Source organism: Struthio camelus, chromosome 1 (assembly GCF_040807025.1).
Source record: "Struthio camelus isolate bStrCam1 chromosome 1, bStrCam1.hap1, whole genome shotgun sequence".
Taxonomy (NCBI): domain Eukaryota; kingdom Metazoa; phylum Chordata; class Aves; order Struthioniformes; family Struthionidae; genus Struthio; species Struthio camelus.
The window spans coordinates 81519806-81540225 of NC_090942.1; the positions used below are offsets into that span (position 1 = coordinate 81519806).

At 47.7% G+C, this 20420-nt stretch overlaps 1 protein-coding gene and 1 long non-coding RNA gene across 2 annotated transcripts in view; both read left to right on the top strand.

Annotated features, from left to right (window-relative positions):
• Positions 1-20420, top strand: part of LOC138068063 (uncharacterized) — a 122664-nt gene that overhangs the window by 27312 nt on the left and 74932 nt on the right. The gene's annotated exons all lie outside the window — the stretch shown is intronic.
• CDKN1B (cyclin dependent kinase inhibitor 1B) lies at positions 15875-19967 on the top strand. The gene is made up of 3 exons (XM_009678699.2): positions 15875-16673; positions 17236-17366; positions 18758-19967. The coding sequence occupies exons 1-2, from the start codon at positions 16199-16201 to the stop codon at positions 17355-17357; spliced, it is 597 nt and encodes a 198-aa protein (XP_009676994.1). The 5' UTR covers positions 15875-16198; the 3' UTR covers positions 17358-17366; positions 18758-19967.

The following is a 20420-nucleotide window of genomic DNA, read 5'->3' on the forward strand; positions in this document are numbered from 1 at the left end:
CTCGTTGGCCAACCTGAAATGAGTTCAGACTCAAATGTGTTCAGACTCATCTTTTCCAAGTGGGTGCTTTTCATGTGCCCTGGCAATTATAATCCCACTGAAGTCCTGGGAGTTTAGAGGCCTTGTAGCTTGTATTGTTCTCTCAGTGAATCCTTCTTGGCGCTCTTTAGCTCTCTTTAGGAGCCTTTATCTCCTACAAGTAGAGCGAGAAAAGATCTAGTAGGTGAGTTAAGTCCTTCCCAATGTGAAATGTCCAGCAGTTGGCTGCATCAGTCCAACACTGACACCAATGGAATCCTATTTTCGGAAGTACTGCTCATTGTCACTATTTCACTTCTACCCTTTCAAGCTTTCCTTATGTAGGGATTCAGGATAGTGCACCTGCATCCTTCAGACATATATTTAATTTCAGTTGCTCCCGTGGAAAGCTGAGCACATGCATGGCTGTCCTTCTTGATACAGAACTGAAGGCTTTTACTCTGGGCTCAGGTATGGGTCATATAGCCCATCATATGGTTTTGTCACAAACAGGAGCAGAAATGATCTGTCTCTCCTTTGTAAGAAAAGCTGCCCTAGGTGAAAGTGCTGAATACTTATAAATGGAGAAAAGCCTGTGAGCTCAGTCCAACACCCTTAACCCCTGGCAAAAACTTCAGTGCGTAATGGGACTGCAAGGTGAAATTACTCTAATAGGAGGTACAAAGGTAAATTAAAATATGGATGTTAATTTGGAGTGGGAGTAAATGGGTGTGACTCTTTTGAAATGGATGAAACTGCACTTGCTTGCACCAAGTCTAGATTTGCTCCCGTCTCCCTGCAAAGCCTGTGGAAGAACAGGTGCTGTGCTCAGCTCCGGCTACGAGCCTGGGTGTGTGTCCTGAGCTGTCAGTCCTGCCCTCTCTGTTTCTTTTCCCGAAAACAAAAACAAGCCCAGAGGAATTTAAACCTGCTGTTTTTATTCTGTTAATAAATACCAACTGCAAACCCGTTTTTCTTGATCTCTTTGTGGGGAGGGGAAGACTGTTAGGGAACAGAAGATGAGGGGGTGCACCAAAATTGATATTTATGACTGTGGAGGTGGGGAAGGGCTGTAGGAAGGGTTAAACAGGCCAGCTCTGGAAAGCAGTGGAGAAAGGGAGCATGACAGCAAAAATACATTAAAAATACAACCAAAACATAAAAAAAGGTTGCAGAGAAGGATTTGGGCAAAAGCATTTCATGTGAAGAGTCATGCACACATATGGGATAAATTACTGGGAAAGGGCATGGAAACAAAACATCTTAAATGTATATTTAAAAGCAAAAGAGCAAGGGGGAGAAGAAGAGACAAGGGATGTTGCTAAAGAAACATGATGAGAGAGGCTGCCTGGGAGCAAGCAGGAAATGGTAGCAAAATCACTCCCAGCAACGGGGCCAATTGTGTTCTTCTCTTGCTGCTCTACTTGTTTATAGAACATCTTTGGGGTTTATCTCTTGCTAAAAGGCCTGATGCACCTTGGTCTGATGCACCTGAGAACGCAGGGAAGGAGAAGCATGGGGAAGCGAGGTTGGGAGAGCAGAGGAAGGGAAACAAAACACCCCATCCTTCACCCAAGGAGTCCCTGTGGTTGCAGGGCAGGAGGAAGAAGTAAGAGGAAGGGAGCAAGTATGCTCTGCAAAATATTCCCCTTGGCTGCTATCCAGAAACTCATATGGGAACCTAAGGTACTTTTGGCATGTGTGGTGCTAAAGCAGACCTTATCTACACCACAAAAATTAGAGCTGCACCGGTTATCCACAAGCATCGGCAAGGACAACTGTATTCAGGATTTTTCCTGGGGCATATCTGTTCTGCTCCCCATATTCCTCCACATTTCCAGTGAGGTCTTCTTCATGGTTGCTGAGACAGTGCTGAACTTAGCTTGTCCTTGTCTACACTTGCAGCTAATTCACATTCAGCACTGGTTCAACTACTTTGGTTGCTGACACCTGTTGTCAACAGTGGGTAATTTCTTTTTTTAGGACAAGCCTACATTGCCCCGGAGCTTAGAAAGGGCCTTAAATTAGACTTAATTCTATTCAGATGTAGTTAGCAGTATTTAATTAGCACAGTCCTGAAGCAAAAGTCAGTCTATTCCTTGGATCACTGAAGTGCATTTTGGATACTTTCCATATTGCTGCAGGAGTCTGACCTTTATTTTTTTTTTTTCCTTTAGCCCAAGAAATGTGCTCGGGCTTTTCAAGCATTTTCAGAGTAGGGGCCACATATCAATAGACAGACTCCTTTGCAGATGACTTCCTGCTTGTTTGCAATTGCAAAACTTCACTGAGGCAATTATCATGATTGCAGACATGGGAATGTGATATTAGGAAAGCATTTAATGTATTCTCAGCATCTGTTACAGTCCTGCCACAAATGGAAACCATTGGGAGATGCCAGCGCTATGGTAGGACTCATCTTGCTTAACTTTGACTGGCTAGAAGTTTGCATCTAATCTGAACTAGACATGTAGATACTTTCTGTAGACAGTGAAGAGAGACAGACATGTCCAGAGGGTGATTCATCCATCCTCAACTGTTGTCTGAGGGAAGAGGGATGACTTCCTCTCTGATGGTGCTCCATTTTCTATGAAGACGACTAGTTTAGTCTAGCAACCTCATATTAGGCTGCTAAAATTAGGGGACTTAAATCCTGTCTTCTGTGACCGTTGCAATTTTCACAGACTGCCAGAAACTGTCCGCAAAATGATGAGCCCATGCTAATTGCACCTCCATGGGCTGCTAGCTGACAACCTTTGAGATCTTTCACTTGTTTTCAAAGTGAGTCTGGTTCTGTAAGACAGAGCTGGCAGAGCAGATGTTCAGTTCACCCCCAGAAAATGATGGAGGAGCTGGCAAGAAGAGATTCTACAGGAGTAGGAAAAAGCAGGAGCGTATCAGCAGAGACAAACCCTGGCTTTGGGGTTAAAAGCCTTAGCTATGCAAACCCAGTAAAGAAGGATAGCAATTAGTTTTAACTGTTCTGATTCTCCTTTCCTGCTTTTCCATTCAGTTTCTTGCCCGTTTTTGGTCCCTTGTTTCCATGGAAATGACTACAGCACATGCCTAGAATGTCATCCTCCTTAAATTCATTTTTAAAGGGAGATTCAGACAACGCTGAGAAAATTGCTTATCTTAGAATGTGTTAGTCCTTTTTTGGTGAACTATTTTCCTTTTGCATGGCACAATTAAATATTCATGAGAAAGGAGAAACAGGCAGAGAGAGAGAGAGAGAAAGAGAACAAATAGCATTCATATGAGTTTAAAAAATAACCAAAAATTTCAGTTCCCTGAAAGAGAAACAACCCAAAGACAATGAAAAAAAACCCATGCTGGGTGACCCTAGGTAGTGTGGTAGGTGGGTGGGGATATGAAAAGGGGGTATGTATATATAGTGTATCTTATATATAGGATATATATATCCTATAACCCCGTACTGTATAGCGGGGTTTCGCCTCCCTCACCCTCCACCCACAGCTGGGTTTCACGGCTTGTGCTGAGCTTGATGCTTGCAGTAGTTTCATGGTTCCTGAGTGAACTCACAGCAACTGCGAGTGCTGACATATCCCAGTCCCTGCGAGCAGCAGGCGTCAGATCAGTGCTTTTCATCTTAGTATTTCCTATTAATTGCCTAGCTGGATCCCTGCTCAAAGTGCTGGCATCTCCTCCTTGCATGTCCGCCCGTAGTGTGCAATGGAGTGGGGATCCAGTCACCTCTTAGCCAGTGAAAACCACTCAGCTCCCAGGCCAGAAGTTGTATAAATGCCTTGTGCTGTAACAGCTAATCTGCTTTGGGGTCTCCCCTTCTGGCATTGCATGCAAACACTAGCTTGACTGCAATCCCCTCTGCAGCAGAGCTGCCTGGGGCTTGGGCTTGTTGCTGTAATGGCCAAAAGAGTCACTGCCCCCTGCTCCCCGGCATCTTTCAGCCCAGCGGTTGTGCCAATGCCGTTGTTTGCATACCTGGGAACTAAACTGAGTATTAAAAACCTCTCTATCCCTCCTTTATTGCTAATTTAACCTGGAGCATTGCAGGGATCTCGCTCAAAACACAGCTTGCCAAACAGCAACGTTCACTCCACTGAGAGGGAAAGTTAAATCGGGGTGAAAACAGACAGCTATAAATGGTGCTGGTGATGAAAATGTAACACTGAAGGAGATCCTAAGGGTAATTTTAAAAAATTACTTAGGCGTAGTTTTTAAGAAGTTAGCCTGAAGTGTGAACTAATGTCATTTATGTGCCTAAATACTATATCAAATAAGTTGTTAGGAGCAAAGGCCCTGTGGTCTGTCAATTAAATGTAGGTCTTTAATCAGTTTGTCAATTAAATGTAGCTCAGTCACCCTGGCAGTGGGAACTGGGCCCCTACTAACCCTCTAATACGGCACTGCCACTGAAATACTTCTTCACTCTTCTCCAGCCACTTGTCCCCCTGTGCTCTAATGCAGCTGCATGCTGAAACAGGTTGGGGAAATAGCCCTGGCTTCTTCCTAAGTTTAAGATGTTCTGTCCTTCCTAAGGAAAGGCCATTTTTTGGCCTCCATTTTCCTCTTCCTCAGTTGTGAGAGTGCAACTGTCTGCGTGTCCAAGCTCCACAACAGAGTTGCAAAATCATCGGGGTTATTCCCTCCCTTTCTGTTCCTTTTTTATCACTTTTCAGCACCATTTTAGGGAACCTGCTTGAAATTGAGGTGGGAATGAGTGGTCCAGAGTGGTGAAGTGCAGGAATCTCTTCAGTTGGCCTCGTTGCTAGTGGAATTGTAATGTCTAACCAACCATATGCTGATGATGCAGGGGCTGGGAAGAGCAAGGGGCTCGCGAGCGGAGCTGGCGGCGTCCGTTGCTTTGCTACCCCAGGCAGCCTCCTGGAGCAGCACATGCCTGTCTTCAGGCAGCACGGGGTTATCCCACTGTCCTTCCAGGCTTTTGGGGAAATCTGTCAGGCTGTGAGACACGCTGGCTTGCGAGGATTTGGGTATGTGATATAGGCTGTTTTTGCTTGCTGCTGCTTGATTGGGAAAACCTGTAAATAATTGGGAGGTCTGCTGGTTTAATTGGATTGTGGTGTATTTGTACAGATGGGTGAAGTCTTCCAGGCCAATATTTTCCGGCGTGACTTGGCAGTCTATTAGCTTTGAGGTGTCCAATATGAGACACCTTAAAAGGGATGGGTTTTTTTAAGAAAACCACCCAAAATGAAGTAATCCAAACCACTGACTGCTCTTTTGGAAGAACCCTTGACCCAGAGCCTTTAAGATGGGGGGGGTTCTTTCATAGTAGCTTCACGTAAGCCAAACGAAATTCATAAAAATAATACAAGACATCTTGGCACATCATTTGTTCACCCGAAAATTTCAGCAGGAGCAGGAGCTCTGTGTGATTGTGCGCGCGCGCGCGTGTGTGTATACATTTATACAGAAAGTATAATGCAAAAATGAATATTTATGCGTATTAAGACAACGAGAAAAAGAAAGACATTTTATTTCAAGTAAGAGCTGGCTGTTGTTGTTGTTATTTTTTTTAATAAGGTACAAAATGTTACTGTGGAACAGTGTCCCTGTGTGCTCTGGCCCTTTTCCAAGCCTAGAGTTAAGTACTTACTGGGGAAAAAAAAGCATCGTATTTGATTTTCTAAAGTATAAGCTGTATTACTTGTTAGAAACTAAAAAGGAAAAGAATCAAACTCCTTAACAATTAATACCAACTCTGTAAAACTGTTCGGAAATAATCAGCCTCCATGCCCTAAGCTACAGATGCCTATTATTTGAATGTACAAAAGAAAAATAGATTATTTGAATTATCATCATCTTTCTCTGCAAATAATATGTAGGGAGACAAGAAGGCTGTAGTAGATTTTGCTGTTCTTACTGAAAGTTTCCACTAAGTCACCCTTGCAAAAGGAAACAATTGGCAAAAAGAAATAAAGGGCTATTGTCAAATGTTGTTAAGAATATCCGCAGAATGGGGAGTACCAATCTAAAATCATTTCAGTTAAATTAAGACAGTTTTCACAGGCATAAAAATTATGTGGCTACATGATTTTGCTGAAAATATTATTGAGAATGTGGCCTTGGAAGGCTATACAATTTTAATGAGCTGAGGTGCCCTTGTGCCAAAGTCATTCGTGAAAATAGGACTTCAGCCAGTTAATTTGCTCTGCAAAGTCTTCCCCAGTCCTTCTATAGATCATATATTCAGAGTGCAAGTCAACCCTTCACCTGCCTAACCAGATTGTACCTCAGTTCTCACTGTTCTGCTCTGTTGATTAGTTTTTCTCTTAAGGCTTGTAGTCCCGAAGCCATGCTACTGCTTGAGAGTTTTGAATCTTTCATTTCTAGTAAAATGAGTTCCTGGTACTTGTGGATAAGGAGGAAGCCTCAAAAAGCAGAAGACATTAAAAAGAACCCCAACACGTAGCCTTTTAGAAACGTCATCATTTCCAAAACCCTGAAGGGACCTCGCACCCTCAGAGCCTTGCACGCATTAAAGCTGAACCTCTGCTTCCCCACCAGGCACCCCGAGAAGGCTTATTGCCAACCTATCTTCTGGAGCGTTAGAGACAGGTTTTCAAAGGTATTTAGACACCTGCATGCCTTTGAGGAGTTGGCCCTGACTTCTCAGCAGGCTTAATTTGGCCTGGTGGGTGGCTGACTAGCCTCTTTTGATTGCTTAGTGCTGAGAGTTAGGGTTTTTTCTTTCTCACTCTGGGGCTGAGTGAGCAGACTGCAGCAGAGAACGAGGGGATCTTAGGAAAGTCTGTAGGCTCAAAGTGAGCAGGTCCAATAGTTTGCTCCAAAGACCTGCAAGAGCACATCAGAGACGGCTCCCTCCTGCTGGTCTAAGCAGCTTTGGGTGCGCTCAGGGTCTTAACCCTCTCTGGAAACCCTGAGGTGCTGTAGGCCCAAAAAGTGGTCAGAGCCCCATAAGGCCAGATTGAGGGCTTGAACTGTTTTTTTGGCTGTTTTTTGGGAGAGAGGAAGGAGACAAAGGAGTTCTGAGAGGTTGCACAGGGCTTGGAGGTCTTGGAGAGCAGCAAGCCTTCTTTTAGGACCTCATTATGGGGATCCGAGGAGCAGATACTGCATGAAATGATAGCTTTTGCTGCTTCTGTGATTTCCCACCCATCTGTTACAGACTGGAGGGGTGGAGTGGCAGCAGAAAAGAGAATTCCAGCTGCGAAGATGTTCAGGGCCTGATCCTTTTATATCTAGGATGGAAAACACCTGTAGTTCCCATGTATTTCAATAGGACTTGGAAGTATTGCATGTGTGCTGAAGTCAGGTCTAAAAGAGCTAAAGTGTAAAACTGCTGTTTTCATGACAACTAAAACGTGAAGCATTGTATTGTGGGTAAAAAAATGTTGCCAACCCCTGATGATTTTACCGTGCCTTGTGTGATTTGGTGCCTTTGTGGAAGTCACCTAAAGCAAGGTGAGTTTATAAGCCTGAAACAAAATCTAGATGTTTATAGTCCTTGCAGTTGTGGCAGAAAGCTGAAATAACAAGACTCTCTCTAAGCTTAAATACAGAAAGTAAATAAAAGGGGAGAAAATAGCCTTGCAATGTGTTTAAAGCTAGGCTGCTGGTTTCAGGGAGGCCTGGCTCATGGATTTTGAATGTGGTTTCCCATGCTAGAGTGAAGCATTTTGAATGTCTAACTTTTCTCGGGGCATCACAGTGAGTTAAGGTGGTCTGATAAGCTCAGCTGTAAATATCCAGCATGAAAGGGCTCTGTTTCACCCTGGATTGCCTAGGTCTCTTACAGCATCAGCTCTGTTTTGTCTTGTGTTATTCAAGAAAACTGTTAAATATAAACTACAGTACTTGCAATGCTAGCTCTGTGTTTTCCAACCATTTTGGAGTGGCAGTTGATCTCAATAAGTCTTTCAAACTGGAGATAATGAGGTGACGAATCCTTTAAGAGTGATGCTTTCAGGTACTTGTCTTTGAATAAAAGTCCTAGTTTAGCTGGTGGGAACCAGAACAAAGGGAGTAACAAGGCAGCTTGTTAGAATTAAAAAACAGCAGATTAGGCCACTGCCCCCAAAAAACATTTAACTCTTTATGAAGGAAACCCAGAACAAATGCTGGTAAACACAGAAGCCTCTCTTTTTTACATTTACAAAACAACTGAAATCATCTCCCCAGTGAAGGAAAGGAGTATTTTGTAATAGACTGGCTCCAGCGAAATAATTTTTGCCTTTTTGCTTGCTACCTTGCTCTACTATTTTAATGTAGTAGTGATGTAGTGATTTAGATCAGCCATGAACAGGATTGGGTGAAAGTGCGGCGCTGATACAGATGGTGGCAGAGCTAATGCAGTTCTGGTTTCTCTCTGGGGAGAAGGAAGGAGCTGTACGTTTAGTTACTGGCAACGAGGCCATGAATTCTTAAAGGACTGAGAAAGGGGGAGGAATCCTTTTGAAACTGATGTATCTTTCCTTTGCAGGTTGCTTATGAGAGTCCATCTTAAAGGAAAATTCTTTTTTTTTTTTTTAATGTGATACCCCAGAAAAGAGCATGTTTGGTGACAGTATGGTGTCATGGGTACAAGAGAGCCTCTTTTCTTTTGTCTTGGCATGCCTGTCACCTACCTCGTAAGGATGCTTTTGTTACCAGGGACTTGCAGTGGATTCACTTTGTATTTTTTCTCTGTAGTAACACTATGTTGTTATAGGTTAACGCCCTGATTTCTGCATCCTGGAGCCGAACAATTCCCTTGCTAGGTTTATTAACACAAACAAGATATAATAAGCTTGAAGTGTAGTTGTTACTGTTAGATTTGTAATTATTGTAGCACCAAGAGACCTCAGCTGAGACAAGTCTCACTGTAGTAGATACTACACAAACAAGGCACCTCGAGCAGCTTAAAGTCTAAACAGACAGGAAAAGCACGAGAGGAGGAATATAGGTGACAAGAGTTGCAGCGATGTGCATAACATGACCCAGGAAAGCCAGAACCAGAACTCAGATCTGAAGCCCCGATAGTAATCAGTTACTTAATGCCATCATTCTGTTATGTGAGGTGGGTCATCTCCCTTAAAGGGTTTAGAAAGTAGCCAGACCAGTTCCTCTGTTTATATAAGAAAGATGTTTGTAGACCTCTTGATCCTAAGGCAATTAATATAGCCCATAGGAAAAAAAAAAAAGTTGGGCTGGATTCTCATGTAAATGGCAATCAAAATACTTAAAAATTGTTATAATCATTTCTATGTCATGCCATTTTTTTGGTGAGCACCCCCTTTGTGGTCAGTTGTAAGCATCACATTTACATGGTTCTATACTTCTGAAAAAGCCTATTGCATACAGTTGGGATCTTACCAACTGAAAACAAAAGACAACACCACGACCACCAACAAAAAAATAACAAGGCCTTCCAACAATGTTCAGTAACTGAGTTAGAGGTTAGTGCTGCATTCTGGAGGAAAAAAAAAAAATCCAGGCACCATATGATTTCATGCATTAAAAACTTTAAACATTTCAGACGAACATAACATATGACATAGGGTGTTTTTATTTAATGAATGGCTTTAAAAAATGGGGCCAGTGTCCCTTCTCACAGATGTACATCTTGTGCCAAGAGCGTTGCTGTACAATGTGTCATCACTTGGGAACCTAAAGAATTGTACTTGAGAAAACATTGCTACAAAATATCATCCCCTTCCGAGAAAGGTTCACTTCAGGCTTTGTAGAAAAACAGAACAACTCATTTCCACTGAATATAATTCATCTATTGAGAAACTTCCTTAAAGGCATAGGTTGTTGAGCAAGTGGTTAGAAAACTGTTTAATATCATAGTAACAATAATGGTTCATCATTATTATCATTATTATTAGTCCTTAGCTCTTGCATAGCACTTTCTGTCCTCAAAGGATTTTGCAAACATGACGCAGTTAATCCTCACAACACCCTGGTGACGTAGTGAAGTATTATTAGACCCTTTAAGGGATGTGTGCGGTGGTGAACTCGGAGGTGAAGCTGGAGCTCCCTGAAGTGTTGCACCTGACTTGGGCTTGTCTTCATAGCTGTAAAAGCTGTGTTTTCTACCTTTGGCTCGCTTAAGGTACAGCTACAGTGGAGACAAGCCCCTTTGTTTTTATCATAAATGTCCACCCTGAGACTACCACACAGTAAACTAGAAGGCTTTGTCCAATTTATTTTTACCTCAGAGTGCTTTGTATGAGTTGCTCACATTGTGATTGGGGGAAAGGGGAGGAAAAGAAAAGAAAAAAAGAAAACAAAAGCCAGCAGATTGTTTAGCTGCTATGATAAGTCTCTAGTTAAGATTCTCATGTGAAAAATTTGCTATAGTAGTAAAGCTGCAAGGGATATGTGATGTATCTAAATGGAGAGGGAGAACTCTTAATATATACGGAGCTATACTGGCTTAGAAGTGGTTTTCGCTCATATGCTGTTTTTTGCTTGGAGAAATTAGGCCACTTTACAGCAAGTAATTGTTTTACCGATTTAAGCGGCATCTCCATAATAGTATTGTTTGCTGGGATAACTGCACATAAGTGTGTGTGTGCATGTGAGTTTATTTTTATTTTATTTATGAACATGCTCTTCCTTATCCCCAGTGTGAAAATGGAAGAATTTGTTACGCAGAGGTGTGCATTGCTGCTGCCTGAGGCAGCTCCCAGCCTCTCCTGCTTCAAGAGTAGGTTAAGCTACATGCTTCAGGCAAAATGAAAAAAGTGAGCCATCCCAGGCGATTCTTCCCCGAAATAAAATCAGGACCATTTATAAGAACTGCTCCTCTGGCAGGTCAAGGGAAGGATGGTGATAAGCAGTGAGCAGCTGTAGCTCCAGAGAGAAAAGGAGGAGTAACTTTGAGTGCTAATAATTTAACCTGTATCTTCTGTAGACATAACTGTTTGTATAACCTGCCCTTAGACACAGTGAAACGGACCAACCCCTTTCGCTAGCGCTAGGTGTAGAGAAGGCGGTTCTGACAGACTTCCTGCTTTTTAAAGCAAATTCCACTAAGGATGCCCTTAAGTGCTGCCAGCCGTCAGCGGTTCTGACAGATCATCGCAAGGGCTCAAAATCACCTAAGCTGGTCCTCGTGCCCCGATACGATCTGGGGTTTGGGCTGATGGGTGAGTCTACGCTCTGGGCCTAACCGCCGTCCACCTGCAGCACAGGAAGCGGTAAGCACAGGCCAAAAAACCCAGCCCAGCAGAGCTGCTATCCCATGCCAACAAACCGTGGGAACAGGCCCCTGCCCGAGTAGAGCCCTCCCCCAGGCCAACCCCATGGCAGCCAGGGCTCCCCCAGCCCCGCTGTTCCCTGGGAGGTTGGCCCAACCCGGCTTACTGGCTCTGGCGTGATCTTTGTCCTTAGGCTCCCTCTAGAGTTTACATCAAATGAGCAAAAGGTCTTAAAACTCCAGTTGGCTTCCACATCTTTTGTCAGTCTGGGGAGTTCAGGTCGGTGGCTGGGCGCTTGCAGCTCTCCTCCTGCCTGGAGCAAGGAGGAGCAGGCAGAGCTGGCAGCAGGATCAGCTAAGCCATTGGGAAACCATGCTCTGTCCCTACAGCAAGCTGAGGAAAGAGGGTTTGGGCTTCTTGTAGCTCCCCTCGTGCATTTTTCTAGTGCTGGTCACTGGTGAATTATATCTGAGAGACTTGGTAGAAGAAAATAGCATAGGCCTGTTTCCTCTGTGACACGCTACTGCTAAACCTAATAGGGTCCTAATTCTGCCAACAAGGGAAGGGTTACTTTTAGGCATGTTAAGAATATCCCTAGTGACCTGTGGTGAGATCTTGGGGTCTGTGCCTTGCATCTCATGATGGCCTCATCCCAAATTCCTTGAGGAAGCTAGCATTTTTCCTGAAATATTGGAGGTGTGAGGAAACAATCAACCCAATAAAAACAGAGGTGGGTCAGAAGCTTCCTCAAGCCTTCAGCTTTTACAGGCTCATTTCATGCCATGCCACCTTCACCCTCAGCTCTAGAAGAAGCATCCTGTGGAGCAGCTCAGGTATTATTCCCAATTTACCTACAATTTGTAAGGGAACATAAAAAATCCCAAACAACCCAAACTCACATCCTTTATGTGTATAGTTTAATGTGCTTTGCTGTTTAGTTAGACAACCTCATTAAGTGTTGGGGAAGGAGGGTGGCCAAAATGAGGCTGGGAAGCTTGCCGAAGCAGTTTGGGAGGAAAACAACATGGAGAAGCTCTGCCAGTGCTAAAGCCCAAATAGGAGAGTGGAGCAGGGTACTGGGAAAAGAGGGGACAGGGTGTTCAGAGACCATTAGCCAGGACATTCCTCGCACAGACCTCCGTATAAACAGTCCTCGTTCCTTCCTAGTCCTCTCCTCCAAGTTTTTTTTTTTTTTCGTGTCTCCCTTTCTCTAATCCTCCATTCCCGATCTTTGCCTCTCCTTCTTCAGCTTAAATGGCAAGAGCGAAAGAGAGAGAGCTAGCAACCTCGAGGGAAGAGCCTGGCTCTCCCCGGGGCTCGGCTCCTCGTCAGTTCTAGGCGGCTGCGCGGCCGCGCAAGGCAGCGCACGGCCCCTGCTCGGGCCGGGCTGCTGTGCCCGGCTTTTGCAAGACGATGGCGCTCTGATATTTCGCGATCTTTACTGCGGGGCTCTATAGTATTTTTTCACGCTTCGCTGCTACTACAGCAGGCGCCTGCCTCTCTCGCTATTTGCTGCAGCCATCGGGGGTGCCTGACTGTAAACAAAACACTTTAGATCATGGCAAGGTCGCTGCAGACACAGCCTTTCTCCTCGCAGCCGCCGCGATTTAAGGTGGACCCGCCGCGGCCGAGCCCTTGCCCGCGGGGGGAGCCAAGTGCCGCGCCGGGGCCGCGCAACCTCGTGTCCGCCCTGCTATTTTTGCGTCTTTTTTACCCCCCCCTTCCCTCTCCCCCTGTCACTACGCTCATTTATCCCAGCGCGACCCGAGTGTGCCGCAGCCCCGGGCCGGGGAGCAGCGTTTTGCGGGGGCCGCGATAGCTGCAGAGGGGCCGCTGCAGGCTCAGGTGCGGCCCCCCCGGCCCGCCCCGGACCCCCCTTCTACTGCCCGGGGAGGCGCCGCGGGCCCCCCCGGCCCACCTGCCTCCTCCGCGGCCACCGGCCTCGGGGCCCCCCTCCGCCGTGGCCGCGCGCGGAGATTTAAAAGAAGAAGTGATGGCATAAGCCAGATGCAGACCACTCCTACTTCGTTTTGCTTTCACTGCCATCAGTGGCTCCATTGATTTTCCCCCCCCCCGTTTTTTTAGTTACTGGTTTTAATTATCCAGGTACATTTACTACTCTAGCATCTGGGGGCTCAGTCTTAGGTCCTGGTGCTAGGGGCGGTACAAGCAGAACCAAAAAGAAGGTACTTGCTCTAAAGCTCTGCTTTTTCAAAAGCTATAGATAAATCAGTGCTCCTTTCTGCTGTAGTCACCTTCCTGTTTGCTCACCTGTGGCACACGCAATCTTTTTCCCAATGCTCGCCCCCCATTATTTTTGTTTTGGTGGAGGTTTGTACCCAGGTGCGGTGTCGTTCATCCTACCAAGGGGCTTGCCTCTCTGAGTTACTGTTTGTGGACTTCTGGAGCCCTCATGGACTCAGGAATCGTACACTGGCTCCCAAGCAGCCAGGGAGCAGGGACTGGGAATTTCTCAGCTAAGAAGTTACTGGTCAGACCTTCAGCAGATTATCAGCAGGCTTTGCCGCATGAAGGCCCCATCAGCACTATGAGCCCTGGGCATCTTCAGGGGAGCCCCAGGACATATTTTGCATATTGCTTTCTTAGTGTTTGGCTCTTTTGTTTAATCATAGCAAAGCAAGTGTCCTACACCTGGCAGAGAAAGTGAAGAAAAGTTTGAAATCACACTTCCGTGCTGGTAACTATGAAAGTCAAAGACAGGAAAAGCCTGGAGAAAGGAAGAAAAAATCCTTTAAATAAAGCAGACGAATAGGCCCCACTTTGCCAGCTCAGGGAGTTTTATCAGAGAGTTGAAACTCAAGAAAACTCTTAAGCTCCTGCAGACATGAGAATGTCAGCTTTAATTTTCTGCAAGTGAATTGCTAGAACTTGTGGTTGCTGAGAGAAGTTGGAAAACAACTTCTGAGTGCTAAAAAAACCGAGCAAACAGATAGAAATAACATGGCTAATATTTTATTTCAACCTTGTGGGTTTTAAAACAATCTCATTTTGTATTCTTCTTGTTTTAGCTGCACACATCATTTTTTGAACTTGGAGGTGGCAATACTGAGATTACCCTGGAGAGAGTGGGCTGAGCAAAGGCCAGGGGGCTGCTACCTCCGGGTTGCTGCAGGCCAGCAGACTGCTTTGCCCAGGGCTTGAGTTCTGTATAACTGTTATGTTCCCTCTCCCAGTGTTTGCAGAGTTTAGCTCGTCACTTCACAAGAGCAATTGCAGTCAAAGTTTCAGTGGCCCTTCAGGACTGTAGACCCCAAAGCACTATGTGTATGTGTTCAGCACAGGGTAAAAACCTCAATGTCTTCAAGGCCAAATCAGTTGACCCTGTTCTCTCAGCCAGTTACACCTAGTTGTACTGACTTCCACCTCGTTGAAATAGTTTGTCACAGCTGCAGTCCCAGCTTTGGAGAAGGTTGGCCTGCCTGCAGAGAAGAAATGGGCAGACGGATTGGTGTGAAGAGCCTCCATGCTCCCAAACTGGACCCGGGTCCCCGGAGAGGTCAAGGCCTTTAGCAGTAGGCGGCAGCATCCTGGGGGTGTGCTGGCTCCAGAGTACCTGCAGTGTCCTGCGACATGCCCTGCTGCTGTCCATGGGGCCGCTCTGCCTGGTGATGGGAGATGGCTGAGGAAGGGGCGGGAGATAAGCAGGGTAGAGCAGAGGACACTATGTGCCTCTTATCTCCACCATACCTGCTGCAGCTAGCTGAGGAAGTAGCTTAGAAAATCCCTGGCTGTGATTCTTGGCTCATCTAATCTTCAGAGCACACAAACAGGACGAAAACTAATGCTTTTGTTTTCTTTTCCCGGCTTGCCGAGTTCTGAAATCCCAGCAGAGGTTTTTAGAGCCGTTTTTTCACCTAGTCCTCTCTCTGTCGGGAGGACAGCAAGAGGTTATCTTTCCCGCCCTCGCGCCTTCCCCTCAGAGCCACCAGCCTGACTCTGCAGCGGGCTGGGTCAGGGTGCTGGCGGGTCAGGGTGCTGACAGGGAGAGGTGCCCGTCCTCTCGGCACGCCCCGGGGGAACGAGCCCCCTGCTAGCCCCGGGCCTGCCTGAACTCCCGACCTGGGGTGCTGCAGCGCAGGAGCCCAGTCCCGGGAAAAGCAGCGATGGGCCATTTCTGTCGCAAGAACGGGTCAAAATGTAACTAGCCGCCACCATTTCTCACTTCAGCCCTTTCAGCCAAGCGACGGGATTATTTTTTTTTGGGGGGGGGGGGAGGCGGAGGGGAGCACAGGCTCAGCCCAGCCCGGCCCTTGCAGAGGGGGGCGGCGGCTGTGCGGCCCCAGCGGGCTCGGGGCGAGCGGCGCCTTGGCACAGCGCTCGCCTCCCTCGCGGTCCTGCCCGCTCCGTCCCCTCTGCCCCCTCCCTGCGGCCGGGCGCGGGGGGCGGCAGCCCCGCCGGGGCCACCTTTAGAGCCGGCGGCGGCGGCGAGGTAGGGCCGCGCCGACGGGGCGGCGCCCGCCGCCGTAACCAATGGCTCGGCTCCGCTGTTTAAATAGACTCGTCCTGTCAATCATTTTCTTCTTCGTCAGCCTCCCTTCAATCGCCATATTGGGCAACTGAGAAAAGGGCTCGTCTCCGCTTGTTTTTTTCCGTCTCGCCCTTACTACGCGGCCGCGGGGAGAGCGGCGAGGCGCGCGGGCGCGGCGGGGCATCGGCGGGCAGCGCGGAGCCGCCGGCCGGGCCGCGGAGGGCAGCGCCGCTCGCAGCCTGCGCGCTCGCCCGCGCAGCGCCTGACCCGCCCGGGCTCGGCGGCGGCGGCGGCGGCCGTCGGGGCTCTCCCCTCGCCCCGGCCCGGCGCTTATGCGATTGTTTGCCGTCGCCTCTTCTCCGCGGTCCCGAGGAGGTGCCGGAGAGCGGGGCAGCGCGGCGAGGAGGAGCGGAAGAAAAGCTTTCACCGCGGAGAAATAAAAGGCAGAGAGGAGGAGGAGGAGGAGGAGGAGGAGGGGTGGGGGGAGAGCAGCGAGAAAAACAACCGCCGCCAGAAGAAAAGAGGGTTGTGGGGGGAGATGTCAAACGTACGCATTTCTAATGGGAGCCCTACCCTGGAGCGCATGGAGGCCAGGCAGTCGGAGTACCCGAAGCCTTCAGCTTGCAGGAACCTCTTCGGGCCGGTGAACCACGAAGAGTTAAACAGGGACTTGAAGAAGCACTGCAAGGAGATGGAGGAGGCATGCCAGAGGAAGTGGAATTTCGATTTCCAGAATCACAAGCCCCTGGAAGGCAGGTACGAGTGGCAAGCCGTGGAGAAGGGGAGCTCGCCCGACTTCTACTTCAGGCCCCCGAGGCTACTCAAAGCCGTCTGCAAGTCCGCCGGCCACCAGAGCTTGGATGTAAACGGGAATTGCCAGACCGTGATTTTTGTTGGTTCTCAGGGAATCTCAGAGGACACTCACTGTGTAGATCAAAAGACTGATGTTTCTGAAAATCAGACGGACTTTGCAGAGCAGTGCACTGGGCAGAGGAAAAGACCTGCCACTGACGGTAACGTACCCTTGCGAAAGCCGTGCGGGCCCCGATGGTGTCAGCGCCGGGGCTCTCGACCCCTTCGCCCGCACCATACGCGTCCTTGCTCCGGGGGGGCTCTGCCCCGCCGGGCACCGTTTTAGGTGCCCCACAACCCCCAGCCTCCTTTCGCCTTAAAAAGCCCAGGTGCTGTTTTTAAGTCCCAGGAGCGTCCGACGTGCAATGGGAGCCGGTGGGTGATTTGCAAGCAAAAGCCCTTATACACTAGTAACACCCTCTGCGGGAACCCGGCTCCCTCCGAGCAGAGGAGCAGCACCAGGGGTTTCATAACGCCCGTGTGAAGCAAAGGACGGACAGGGATTTTAGATAAAAACAGGAAGCTTGTCTCTTTTACCTAGGGAGGAGCCCTTCTCTCCTCCCCCTGCTCTCCTTCACTTAATCGATAGTAGACATGGGGAGCCGGCAATGTTCCCTCCCCGGCCCCATCTACCCCTCCGGATGCCGAGCAAAATTTGGCAGGAAAATATTTTAATATCACTGTTCCCCCCCACCACCCTTGTTTTTAATTTTCCCCTCCTAGATTCCTCTCCTCAAAATAAAAGAGCCAACACAACAGAAGAAGAGGTTTCAGAAGACTCCCCCAGTGCAAGTTCAGTGGAGCAAACACCCAAGAAATCAAGCCCAAGAAGACATCAAACGTAAACTGTTTAGGTAGGTTCCCACTAGGACCTGGCGTTAGGATGCCAGTTAGGCAAAGAAAGGGAAACCGAGGGCGGTATATATCCTGCCACTATAGGGAGGCTTCAGGCCACTCCAGGCTGGCTGATGAGGCGTTTCTCCTCCGAAACTTTACAGACCGCGTACTTTTTCCCCTAACGCTTTTTGCCTGGGTGTGTGGGGGTGGGACGTTTCTTTGAAAGGAACAAAACGAGCGCGCAGCCCCGCGGGCGGAGCGGCGGCCCGAGGCGCGGGGGGCCGCGGGGCTGCGCCGCCCGGTGCCGCCGCCCGGTGCCGCCGCCGCCGCCTCTTCGCATTTCGCTCCCTCGGATAAGGGAGGCTCCTCTCCCAAAGGCTGCCGGGCCTGCGCCGGGGCGGGGGGACGGGAGTTTCAAACGCGACGGTTTTATCATGTCAGGTGACAAAGGGGGTTGGGGGGGAGCTTCCCCCTCCCGCCTTGATGCCTTTGCACGTAGTTTACAATGTCAGCATTGTCTTCGCACGGAGCAGCCGACTTCCACCTCGGGAGGGCTGAGTAAATAAGTTGGATGGAACGGGAACGGGGGCATTTTCTTTAAATGCGAGCTAGACAACCTTTTTTTTTTTTTTGTTTCCGGTTGTTTTGGTTTGGGTTCAGACGCTGGCAGAAGGGTGCGTTTACGGGGAAGGGAGTGGGTTAATGGGAGCTGGGTCTTTTTTGTTGTTGTTGTTTTGTTTTAACGTGAGGGCTGGGGCGGAGGGAGTTGGTAAATTCTGCCGGCGGTTTCAGAGTGGAGGTTAGAAGAAAGGTTTACAAACGCGATTTGCGATTGTGCTGGAGAGATTAAGCTGTAAAGCAGAAGTTGCAACAAATTAGTCCTGCTGGGGTGAGCGGTGGCAGAGCACGTCAGCATGCGTGTCTATGCAAATGCTGCTACTACCGCCCGTTTGTTTGGGTGGGGGAAGCTGCTCGGCGGCAGGCCGGCGGAAAAGGGGTTAAACCTGGCCGAGAGGAGGGTTCTCGCATTATTTATTTTTACTCCAGCGGCACAAAATGCGTTTGTGTCCCGAAAGATGAGGAAACGCAAGCGCGGCGCTTCGGGCCCGCTCGCCCAGGGCCTGCAAAGCGGCCGCCCCGCCGGGGGAGCGCGGGCCGGCAGCGGCGGGCGCCGGCGCGGCCGCAGCCCAGACGGGGCGCACGGCCCGTGGCGGGGGGGAGGCGGCCGCGGGGCGCCCCCGGGGCCTCCTGTGCGGCCCGGGCTGCGCTGTGCTGTGCTGCGCTCCCCGCCCCGCGGAGCCCTGGCGGCCTGAACCAGTTGCGCCTGCCCGGCGGCCGCCGAGGAAAAGCATCACGTTTCTTTTCGACGTTTCTAATGTCTTCTCCTCCCGTCTCCTTCCCGTTGCAGAGTTCGGAATTTGCGTTTCCTTGTTCATCGGATGCCTCGGGGGTCTGTGAAGCGAGGAAAGTGTAAACTTGTAGTAAAAATGAAAATACATATCGTCGATCTCCATGGGATGGAGATCCTGTACAAGCACTGAAAAACAACAACGACAAAAAAAAAAAAGCAAACAATAACACTAAAATTTTAGGCACTCTTAAAAGACCTGCCTCTAAAAGCATTGGATGTAGCATTGTGCAATTAGGTGTTTCCTTATTTGCTTCATTGTACTACCTGTGTATATAGTTTTTACCTTATGTAGCACATAAACCTTTTTGGGAGAGGGGGGAGGGCGTGGAAGAGGGTGACGGATCAAAACTTGCTTTCACAATCTAGCAAGCAGAGAAACCTATGAAGAAAAGCAGTGTAGGTTTTTTATTACTTAAAGATGTATTGTCCTTTTAAGTGGGTCCACCATGTTTTTCGTTATTTTTTCCCCTCTTTTTTATGCACCACCATGCTAACACTGGTTATAGCAGATTATTAAGAGGCTGCTTGTGAAATTTCTACTTACTACATTAAGCTGAAGAGCTGGGAGCTGTGATGATTCCGTTATGTAATAGCAAAAGGTTTTGTTCCCCCCTGCCGCCGACCTCGAATCCCTATAGTGAATTTGAATGCTGGTAAAAGTTTTATAAATTCATCCTATCATTACATTGCCTGATTTTTTTTTTTTGTTTAAACTAATCTGGAGGGCTTCTGCCCCGAATCTTGAATATTGTTGTTTCCTGAGCTGACCCACTTCCCGATGTGTTTGTATGTGCGTGGAAAAGGATACTACATCTTTAAACAGTATTTCTACATTGCCTGTGTACCTGTATGTAAAAATAAAAAAAAAGTTTGAAGTGTACCTGTGTACATAACTCTGTAAAGACACTGAGAAATTATACTAACTTATTTATGTTAAAAGATTTTTTTTTTAATCTAGAAGAGGATATTTTCCCCATAAAGCCAAAGTGGCATGTTTTTGTGCATTTGTAAATGCTCTTATTTGGTAGACTTTTTAGGGATTTTTTTTGTTTTTTTTTTCCTTTTTCTGATAATTAATATGGCTGTGCTTAAAGGATTGCAGACTGAGCCAATTTAATATTTTTTTGTAATGTGTGGGAAAAAAAATTCCAGATTGATACTGTTTCACATCAAGCAATCAATAAAGAAAACTGCCATATATAATAAATATGTTCTTTACTAGTGTGTGTTTCAACCTCACTCTGCCTGGCACAGGAGGAGATAGACTACTTCAAGAAATACAGCAAGTTTCCTTTGGGTATCTTGTCCTGTGTCTTGAGCACAGGTGAAAGTAAGGGATACAGCTCGCTCTCTTCAGCCTTAGTACTGTGCTATGATTGATTTATCCTTCACTGGGAATAAGGTGTACTCTTAATTCAGAACTGGAATTTCCTCAGGCACAACTTTTTTTTTTTTTCCCCGATAACAATTACGTCGCTTGAGGTGTTTCTCATTTTGTTGTTCGACTCGAGACTTAAAGCTTAAGTACACTTCCCCTGCTGTCGCTTCTGGCCCAGGCAGTCAGCAGACCTCTGGGTTTGTCCTCCCAGATAGAGTGGATTTAGACTGCTCATCTGTTGGCACTGTGAATCTAGGAAGGTGCCAGCAACATTCCTCTTAT